This window comes from Sinocyclocheilus grahami, unplaced genomic scaffold (assembly GCF_001515645.1).
Source record: "Sinocyclocheilus grahami isolate Dianchi unplaced genomic scaffold, SAMN03320097.WGS_v1.1 scaffold335.1, whole genome shotgun sequence".
In the NCBI taxonomy this organism is placed as follows: domain Eukaryota; kingdom Metazoa; phylum Chordata; class Actinopteri; order Cypriniformes; family Cyprinidae; genus Sinocyclocheilus; species Sinocyclocheilus grahami.
The window spans coordinates 1068327-1079420 of record NW_015505514.1 but is presented as its reverse complement, the minus strand read 5'-3'; the positions used below and the strand labels follow the sequence as shown (position 1 = coordinate 1079420).

Genomic DNA, 11094 nt, shown 5'->3' with positions numbered 1-11094 from the left:
CCCCCCCCCCCCCCCCCAGGATTCTTTGATTAATAAAAACTTCATCAGAACAGAATTTAATGCATCCTTGCTGAATGAAAGTACTTAAAAAAATCTCAAGAATTTAATTCCACACAGTTTAAGCCTTCAAACCCAGATTTCCTGATTATTAAAAAGAATGTATTTTAAACAAAAAGCTTTATTTCAGTTTTTTCCTTTTTTCTTGTAGTTGTCCTTTGCCAGAGCATTTGAACATTTTATAGGAACTCAAAATATGTTTTATCCACATGATTAACAAATAAAAATATTCTCATAGTAACATATGGAGAAAAAAAATAAACATATCAGGACTACATGTACCAGAATGCATCGTGATACAAGCAGGAAACAACAACAACAACAACAGCAACATCTGACTTGTCTAGACTCATGTAACTGCAGAACTGGTACCATCGTTGCTCTAATAATTCAAGGGTCTACATTATAATTTCATATCACATATGAATAATTTCTGCTGCTCTTTTGAAAAGTTAAAAATAACACGGGAATAAGTCAAATATAAAAGTTCCAACAAACATTTAAAAAACGTTGTTCTTTCTCTTAGACGATCCATGCCGATTTGCCTTGAAATCTTCATGACATATTTTTACAGTCACAAAACAATTCCAACGCACAAATATTCCCACATCTTTATAGTTTCTCCTTTCTGTTCATTTTTTTCTTCTTCATGAAATTGTCTCACAAGCAGAAGTGCTATGTGGATTTTGAATCCCTCATATGGAGTCTCATGTAGCGTTTCTATTTGCAGTGCAAGGCCTCGGTCCATCAGTCTTTACGCCAAAGCCTGTGATGTCACAGCAATGCCACAGTGACCGGGCGCTCAGGGTCCTGAGGCCTCTCATTCAGCGGCCCTCCTCAGCACGGATAAAGGGCGCAAGTGCAAGTGTGGGAGATCTATGTGTGACGGGCAGCACATAGAATAGACCACATTCAAAAATAACAGCAAGAGAGAGAGAGAGAGAAAGTAAGAGAGAGAGAGGCAGATACAAAGAGAACAAGAGACACAGGCTGGGACAAAAGTTAGAAAGCCGAGGGTCCTGAGGCCTCTCATTCAGCGGCCCTCCTCAGCACGGATAAAGGGCGCAAGTGCAAGTGTGGGAGATCTATGTGTGACGGGCAGCACATAGAATAGACCACATTCAAAAATAACAGCAAGAGAGAGAGAGAGAAAGTAAGAGAGAGAGAGGCAGATACAAAGAGAACAAGAGACACAGGCTGGGACAAAAGTTAGAAAGCCAACCTGACAACAAACACTTCTTCGACACAGACATCCCTCTTCCACTTGGCACTGTACACTGCAGAAATACATTCTCTTAATCTGTATTTTTGACTTGTGTAAGTTTGCGTAAGATATTAAGACCATCATTTACCAGTAGGGTAAATAAAATGTCACTCAATGTAAGATTATTATTTGAAATAATAAAATCTAACACATTTTTCTCCCTAACATTTTCGTCTTGTTTTTATTCGTTGACGAAAATGTCAATAGATTTTTGTCATCGTTTTTGTCATTCAAAACGAGTTTTTATTTCGTTATCGTCTCATTTTTGTCGGTGATAAAATGCCGTTGACGAAAATTATTCGGCAACGAAATTAACACTGCTCTATAGCCGTCGTCACTGTGACGCTCTGCTCAATATTCCACTCTATGAATGTGCGTCCTGTTGAGTTGCTCACGGCCCATGTGAACGCTCCACTCATGTATGTATGAATGAATGAATGAATGAATGAGGGACTTATATAGCGCTTTATTGTGTATTGCTGTATACTCAAAACGCTTTACAATCATGCACCGCACATGCTCAATGGAAAAGCAAAGTCCACTCAAATAACGCAACGACAGTAAATTTCTATGTAGTATACTTGTTCCTGTTTGCATCATTGCTACCGTGCTGTAACATGGTGTAATACAGCTGTACTGGGCAACGCTACCCTCTCCTGACGCTATATGCTCTGCTCACATGCTCTGATAATAATAGCCTTGAAGGACTGTATTTAGATAATAATAATAAAAAGTATGTATGAATGAATGAATGAATGAATGAGGGACTTATATAGCGCTTTATTGTGTATTGCTGTATACTCAAAACGCTTTACAATCATGCACCGCACATGCTCAATGGAAAAGCAAAGTCCACTCAAATAACTCAACGACAGTAAATTTCTATGTAGTATACTTGTTCCTGTTTGCATCATTGCTACCGTGCTGTAACATGGTGTAATACAGCTGTACTGGGCAACGCTACCCTCTCCTGACGCTATATGCTCTGCTCACATGCTCTGATAATAATAGCCTTGAAGGACTGTATTTGGATAATAATAATAAAAAAAATCAGTTAAATCAGATTCTGTTGTATAGAACTGAATAAAAATAATATATTGATATTTAATATTAATATATTTTCTGTTCAATTTTGTGTTCATTTCATTTTTTTGTTTACGGCCAAGAGCATCCAGAATTTTAATTTTGGTGCATCCCTATGTAAGACTATTATTTGAAATAATAAATCTTATACAATTTTTTTTTATAAATGTAAATGTAATTTGTTAAACAATATTTTTCCTGGAAAACAAGTCAAAAATACCAACTAAGTAAATCAGATTCTGTTGTATAGAACTGAATAAAAATAATATATTGATATTTAATATTAATATATTTTCTGTTCAATTTTGTGTTCATTTCATTTTTTTTTTTTTCGGCCAAGAGCATCCAGAATTTTAATTTTGGTACATCCCTATGTAAGACTATTATTTGAAATAATAAATCTTATACAATTTTTTGTTTATAAATGTAAATGTAACTTGTTAAACAATATTTTTACTGGAAAACAAGTCAAAAATACCAACTAAGAAAATATTTTTTTTGCAGTTCAAGACGGACAAACTCATTTCAGACAGCACCAGTGAAAAAAGGCCATTTTTAGCTCTTTTTTAATAATAAAAAAAATCAGTTAAATCAGATTCTGTTGTATAGAACTGAATAAAAATAATATATTGATATTTAATATTAATATATTTTCTGTTCAATTTTGTGTTCATTTCATTTTTTTGTTTACGGCCAAGAGCATCCAGAATTTTAATTTTGGTGCATCCCTATGTAAGACTATTATTTGAAATAATAAATCTTATACAATTTTTTTTTATAAATGTAAATGTAACTTGTTAAACAATATTTTTCCTGGAAAACAAGTCAAAAATACCAACTAAGAAAATATTTTTTTTGCAGTTCAAGACGGACAAACTCATTTCAGACAGCACCAGTGAAAAAAGGCCATTTTTAGCTCTTTTTTTTTAATTTTTTTTTTTAATCTATGCAACATTCTTGTTTTTTTGTATGACAAAAAAAGATCATAATAGAAAAATCTACACTGTCGTCACTCCCCTCTCATGACTCTAAAAGCCTGAAATGTTCCATGGTTGCATGTAATCTCTTACCAAAGCCAAGCCATATATCCCCACTCCCCTTATTAAAACATTTTAAGTAGTGTCTTTGGCAGATTCACAGATAGAACTGTCTTCTTCTCTCAGTGAGTAATGGAACAAGTTTTTTCTAGTAATTTTGTAAGGGACTGTGACTGCTCTGTACATCTGTTCATATGCGAACATCGGCATACATGCTCACACGAGCACAAACAAACACGAGCATAGACACTCGCACACGCTCTCACAAAAGTGAAAATTGAGCTCAGATGACAGTGAAGGCTCAGGTAGGTGGTTAACGCAGACAAACAAAGCGATTCAGATGGCAGTCGGTTGAATCTGTCTTCTGACACGCAGATGATGGTGGGATGTTGGCAGAAAAGTAGAGCGCTCTCAAAAAAGCTTTGTCAGTTGAGAAAGAGTGCCTATGCAGGAATGCCCAAATTTGGGCATTTGGGAGGAGCATAACTGTCTTTGCAAATTAGGGTTGGTTAGCGGATGTCCTGCAGGGTTGCAGGCTGGGTAAAAATCCATATCAATGTCTGTTGGCTGGACTCCAGAACTGAAGGGGCGGGACGTGTCATTGTGATGCATGATGGGGCGGGGCAGGTTGGGTGGGTGTGATCAGACTCAGAGGGTTATAATGCTATGAGGGGCACAGGAGCAGAAGCAGCGGAAGCATGAGCCACAGACTGGGCGTTAATGCCCAACCACCGCTGGAGTCATCTGTCAGGAACGGCTCTGGAGACTCGTACAGAGAGTCATCTGGCAAAAAAGAAAAAGAAACGATTGCACATTAATAATCATAATTCATATTTTTTGTTACTGTTGCCTCCTCCTGTCTGCTTGACATTACTTACAGTAGAAACACAACTAGAAAACAACAGCATGGATTATAGGGTTTTTACTGATCACAGGAAATATTAATTGCAGGGGCAGATAATATGATTTGGTCTGGTGCCATGTTTTTTTTATTGTTATTATATATATATATATATAAATATTATAAACATCTTTAAATATGTCTATTAATTTGTCCATTTAAAAAGTGATTTATTTATATACATTTTTATGTTTGAATTATTAAATCAATAAATTGATTCTTCATTTTCTTTTTAAGTGGCATATTTAAGTATACATATATATATATATATATATATATACTATTGTAGGAAAATTTGTATGTGTGTATGTGTGTGTGTGTGTGTGTATGATTTCTGTTTCAAATAAATGTTGTTCTCTTGAACTTTCTATTAATCAAAGAATCCTGAAAAAATCACGCTTTCCACAATATTACTCATCAGCATTACTGTTTAACATTGATAATAATAATAAATGTTTATTAAGCATCAAATCAGCATATTATAATGCTTTCTGAAGGATCATGTGACACTGAAGACGGGAGTAATGATGCTGAAAATTCAGCTTTGCCTTACAGGAATATTTTACATTTTAAAATGTTTAAAAATACAATAGTTTTTTTGTAATGTAGTTATGATTTATGATCAGTAAAAATACTGAGTACTTTTGAACAGGTACTGTATGTATTTTAAAAATCTTTGTGCATATATCTATAGTTTATATGTAACATATCTAGCTTCTATGTTGCATCTTCATCTCGTATATACTGTATGTGAAATAGGATGAAGCTTCTGTGTAAAGGCTCTGCATTCTTTACGCCTCTTCTAGCCCCTGGTCCATGCTTGTACTTTTTTCCCAGCCTGCCTTTCATTGGGCTTTTGTCTCAGGTCCAACAATTCTCTTCTCTTGATCCCTAAAGACATTAAAATGGAGACTGGGGTTTAGATTAACCCTTGTGTCCACAACAAGACTAGGATTCCACCCCGTCAGAGAGCAGGAATATAAACAAAGACACAGAGGGGTCACGGCGGATGATAAAGCTTTTCACTGACAGGCATCGGTTGTTCTTTTCGTTACTTTCCATCCTGGATATGCACATATAAATATTTAATGAAAACACCCCAAAGCCCACACCCCAATGAAACAACATTAAGGCCTTCGCAACAACTTTCTAATTCAAACAATCAACTAAAGTCAGTTTTTGACTCTCACGCTCTCATGAGATCTAATCGCTGTGAAAGGCAGTGTACATTATCTCTGAGAAGCTGGATGGAGTCACAAGTGCTCTTGTAAACAGATAAATGATAGAGTGAGAGGTGAATCGTTATTTCAATTTGCATGTGATTGTCTAAACCGCTCTCTGGAACACTTCTGTTTGCTAACAATTACATCACGCTAATGGGTTGTCATATGAGCTGAGGTTTATCCTCCAAACTGGCACGACTCCTAAATGATGACTCTGGAAATTAGGGATGGGAATTGTAAGGAATTTAATGTGATTTTGTGATTCCGATTCACTTTTCTTAATGATTTCATAAACATGAAGGAATCTCAAACGACACATTACAAGTTCTAACTAAGAAATATAGAGTATTTATGTTGGTTTCATGTGGTTTTGAAAATGTTTAGAAAAGTTTAGATTTAAAGGAATAGTTGAATCCCTTTAATGACTCTAAAATGTCATGTGGTTTAACCAAATAAAAGGTTGTAACATTTTCCTTTACAACCTATATCAACATACAAATCTCAGTGTTTGTTTGTTTATTTATGGAAAGTTTTTAAATATATCTCGAGATGTAAAAATTATATTTTAATAATATAAAAAATTATTAATGAATATCATAGCGTTTTTGGTGAGTCTAACCACATTTTACAACCTGAACCATCTTTGCTTTGTCCTGATAAGATTGATTTATCTTTTGTTTTTGGAAATGTATTGACCTTGACGCACAGTCATGAGGGTCTGGAGGGGTCCAATCTATGTCATAATTTCCTGTTTGATGTTTTTTTTTCTACATGTTGGTTGCACAACACTTGATCGACATGATTTGGTGGATAAAAGTTTTTCAAATGCTAATTTTTTATTTTATTTTAAGATTATGTTAAACTACCTAGTTATTTAGGTTTGATAATCCAGTTTAGACATTCTATAAGTAACTTTGTAACTACTTGTTAACTAGCAGTCATTAGAGGATTAGTAGAATGTCTGCTTAATATCTGCTAACATTTTATTTTGACAGTCACCCAACACATATTCTACTGACTACAAGTAACTTTGCAAGTACATGTCAACTTATTTTACTAACCCTAACCTAACAGTCTACTATTACTCTAGTGAGAGTGGTTGCCATGTACTTATTGTTAGAAGAATGCCTAGAGTGGACTATTGAAATAAAGTGCAACCATTTTTTCTTTATGATATCAGGACATGTCGCCATGGACCTAAATATATACATTGTCTATTGCATAAGAACTGGTTCTCAATTCTCAACCTTACTGGGGAAACGTCCCTACTGAACCTTTTAAAATGTTTATAAGGTTTTAAAACCTTATAAAATATATCGAAAGCCTTTTTTCATCTAAACAAGTGTAAGAAAAATGCCATGACAGCATTCAAAACATCACTCTGCAACTTTTCACGTCCACCTCTTGCAGCATACCTATGTTTTTACTTCTGACTATTTTCCAGGTTCTTGAAGATGAGCAGGTGAGATAAATGCAAAGGCTGTATATTATAGCCTGGCTTAGTGAACATATTTTCTGGATGTGTCTGACACGTCACAGTCATGAGGGAGAATGATTTAAGCGGTGTTACCCATAGCTGGCATTTCTACCTGTGACGAAGGGTTAAACAAACCAAGACCTCTCTGTTTAACTGCAGGCTATCCTGGTGTTGGTGGCTCATGTGTGGGAGCCCCTCCAGGTCTCTTAGTGTCCAGACCAGCTTGGCTTAATTAGTTGCAGGTCAAAGTGTTTGATTGTTATCTGGCCTGTGTGAGATGAATAGCTTCCTACAGCAAGTGCCCTCAAGGGGCAACACTAAACCACTGTTTCTGGTATCATGAATGATCGGCCTCATAAAACCTTCAGCCTCATAAAACAAGCTGTCGTAGTCATCAATGGAGATCTACAGCAATGGGAACGAAGTTCCTGTACATAAATTTCACAAAGCTAAGCACTTCACCCATCACTGGAGTTAATACAGGTGTCCCCAGAATTCCCAGGGTTGAGCTGCTGGGTTAAATCAAGCTGGACACGAGGACTGGGATGTGAGACTCCTGGTACTGATTTGCAGTCTTAAGTCCCTGGGTATATTTGTAGCAATAGCCAAAAATACATTGTATGGGTCAAAATTATAGATTTTTCTTTTATGTCAAAAATCATTAGGATATTAAGTAAAATCATGTTCCATGAAGATATTTTGTAAATTTCCTACTGTAAATATATTAAAACTTAATTTTTGATTAGTAATATGCATTGCTAAAGACTTCATTTGGATAACTTTAAAGATTTTTATTGCACCCTCAGATTCCAGATTTTCAAATAGTTTTATCTCGGCCAAATATTGTCCGATCCTAACAAACCATACATCAATGGAAAGCTTATTTATTCAGCTTTCAGCTGATGTATAAATCTCAATTTTGAAAAATTGACCCTTATGACTGGATTTGTGGTCCAGGTTCACAAATAACATAAATGGACAGAGCGCAAACACTGGGATATACTTACTCGTAGGCTTGACGTACACCTTCAGCTTCAAACACGGCTTCCCACCGAGGTTGGGGTGTGGTGAGGCTGTGGAGACACAGAGAAAGTGACAATTACAGACTGATAAATCTATGTGATTTGACGTGATTTACTTAGAAATGGCTTTAAAGTATAATATTTTGAATGGTTGACCTAAATCACAGAGTTTCCCATTCCTTTTCTCCATAGGGATTTTTTTTTAAAGTAAAGAGCTCTGAGCACAGTGTTATAAACTTTTTACTTACTGATAAAAAGTCATTAAAATCATACAAAAAACAAATGTGTCTACTTCAATTATTTTAAGAATTATCTACTCATCACAAACAGCAAATTATGTAATTGAATCAAAGAAAGTGCAACGTAAAACTACTTACAGTCCTTGATTAATAAAAATTTGGGGGCAGTTTAAGATTTTTTTAATTAATATTTTTATTCAACAAGCCAAAAAAGCAATACATTGATAAAAAATGGCTTTATATAAAAAATATTTTATATGATGTAACAAAATATGAACTTTCGATTGATCAAAGAATCGTGAAATAAAAAATGTACCATGGTTTCCATAAAAATATTAAGCAGCACAACTGTTTTTAACTTTGATAATAATAAGAAATATTTTTTGAGCACCAAATTAGAATGATTTAATCATATTTCACAATGATGTAATAATATTTCATAGCTCTCATTGCTGTTTTTATTTTATTTTTCATCAAATAAATGCAGCCTTGGTTAACATAAGACAATTCTGTCAAAAACATCTCACCATCCACAAACTTGTGTAATATATAGGTTATTGGGGTTAGCATGACTCTGTTAGTCTCCGCTGGTAGATTTGCACTTTTTATTTCAGAAACCATACTGCTGTGCTTTATAGCATTGCAAGATAGAAAAAGTCAAGACAAAGGCCATGTGGTGCTCCGATGGTAAACACACGTGAGAGTCAGTCTCGTTGGTAAGGCCATGTCTTCTGACACCATGGCAACCAGGAGCTGTTGTACTCTCTGAACCAGACACAACAGCTGCCTGGAGAGCAATGAACAAATTTCCATTACTCTGCCATGTGAGCCTCTCTCATTCTCTCTCTCATCCTCTTACTCTCACACACACACACACACACACACACGGCTAAGAGAAGCACTTTGAGTCAGTTCTCCATTGAAGGTGTAACTTCATTCTGGCACTCGCTTCCCCTCATCACCTTCAAAAGCACACAAATGGATTTTTGGCAAATTTTTTAAGATCACAAATGGAAAACAAATCACGATTTTTTGCCATGAAACCGTTTTCTGACTGCTTTTCAGATACATAAAAATTCCTTTAGCAATTACCACAAATCACTCAGCAGCTCAGCTAATGGAAAGCTGTTGCGTTCTGCACAAAAAGCTCATTTTTGGTGAATTCTGCTCTAACAGGTGTTTGGATAACTCTAACTTAAGTGTGTGGATGTGAAATTGGCACATGGTGTTCTCATGCCAAAAAAAAAGGTTACATTTGACTGTTTTTGTACAGTTTTGTTTTAGGTACTTTGACATACTATGTACATAATGGCACATTAATAGGGTAATTATCCAATATCATTCAATTGTAAAAGACTAATTAAATATTCTAGAATACTATATAAAATGTATATAAAATTGTGTGTAAAAACACATCAAAGCTGAAGAGTGTCTTCTGTGCTACTAGGCTCATCAGTTGGAATGGAAAAACTACTATTTTCCAATTGGATTCTCAAAGATGCCTAACCCATATTTTATTGGTCAGAAAACAAAACAACAACAACCAGATCCGCCCCAAAAAATTTACTTTGGTTGAGCCAAAAATGCATTAAGTTGATAAAAAATGAAAGTAAAGACATTTATGACAGGTGTTTGGATAACTCTAACTTAAGTGTGTGGATGTGAAATTGGCACATGGTGTTCTCATGCCAAAAAAAAAGGTTACATTTGACTGTTTTTGTACAGTTTTGTTTTAGGTACTTTGACATACTATGTACATAATGGCACATTAATAGGGTAATTATCCAATATCATTCAATTGTAAAAGACTAATTAAATATTCTAGAATACTATATAAAATGTATATAAAATTGTGTGTAAAAACACATCAAAGCTGAAGAGTGTCTTCTGTGCTACTAGGCTCATCAGTTGGAATGGAAAAACTACTATTTTCCAATTGGATTCTCAAAGATGCCTAACCCATATTTTATTGGTCAGAAAACAAAACAACAACAACCAGATCCACCCCAAAAAATTAACTTTGGTTGAGCCAAAAATGCATTAAGTTGATAAAAAATGAAAGTAAAGACATTTATGTGTCACGGTCACGGTGTGTGGAGGCAGGCAGGACGACGAGGACGACAAGGATTCCAATAATTACTTTTAATGTAGACACAACAAGGCAGATTCAGGAAGATGAGACACACACACTCGGGGTAACATTCACAATAACCGACACCAAGGCTCAGACAGACAGGAACTAATAAAGGGTAGATAATTATTGGCAGACAGGTGAGCACAATGAGGGTAATTTACTAATGATAGGTACGGGCTAAACCAACAAAAGGGGAAGAAACCACAATAAACCGTCCACAGGGGCGTTACATTACTCCCCCCTCCCGGAAGGTGCGTCCTAGCACTATAGAAACAGAGGGAGGGGCGGAGGGGGACTAGGGGGAGGACAAAGCAGTGGATGTGAGATGGTGACAGGGGAAGGCAAAGGGCTGGCAGGCAGACCAGACAGGTGGAGGTTCCGGCGGAGGACGGACTTCCAGGGAGGTGACGATGGAGAGAGGAGCCAGGGAGACGACCAGAAGGAACCGGACCAGGAGGAGGAGCCAGGTGGGACCCAGGCCACAGCCATAATAGCGGCCCACAGTGGAGCCGACGGAGGGAGGAGCCATGGAGGAGGAATGTCCACCGACTCCAGGGGGCCGACCAACGGCGGTGGAGCAGGTGGAGGAGGAGCCCGAGGCGGAGATGGAGATCCAACGAGGCAGGGGGATGCCGAGGATCCGGGGGGCCAGGGTGG

At 36.4% G+C, this 11094-nt stretch overlaps 1 protein-coding gene across 1 annotated transcript in view; it reads right to left on the bottom strand.

The window, feature by feature from the left end:
• Positions 1–3279: 3279 nt before the first annotated feature.
• Positions 3280–11094, bottom strand: part of LOC107602810 (ephrin-A2) — a 169298-nt gene continuing 161483 nt past the window's right edge. The window contains exons 3-4 of the mRNA XM_016295400.1: positions 8050–8115; positions 3280–4224 (exon numbers count right to left, since the gene is read on the bottom strand). Coding sequence (XP_016150886.1) covers positions 4106–4224; positions 8050–8115 — 185 coding nt within the window. The 3' untranslated portion in view covers positions 3280–4105. The remainder of the gene's footprint in view (positions 4225–8049; positions 8116–11094) is intronic.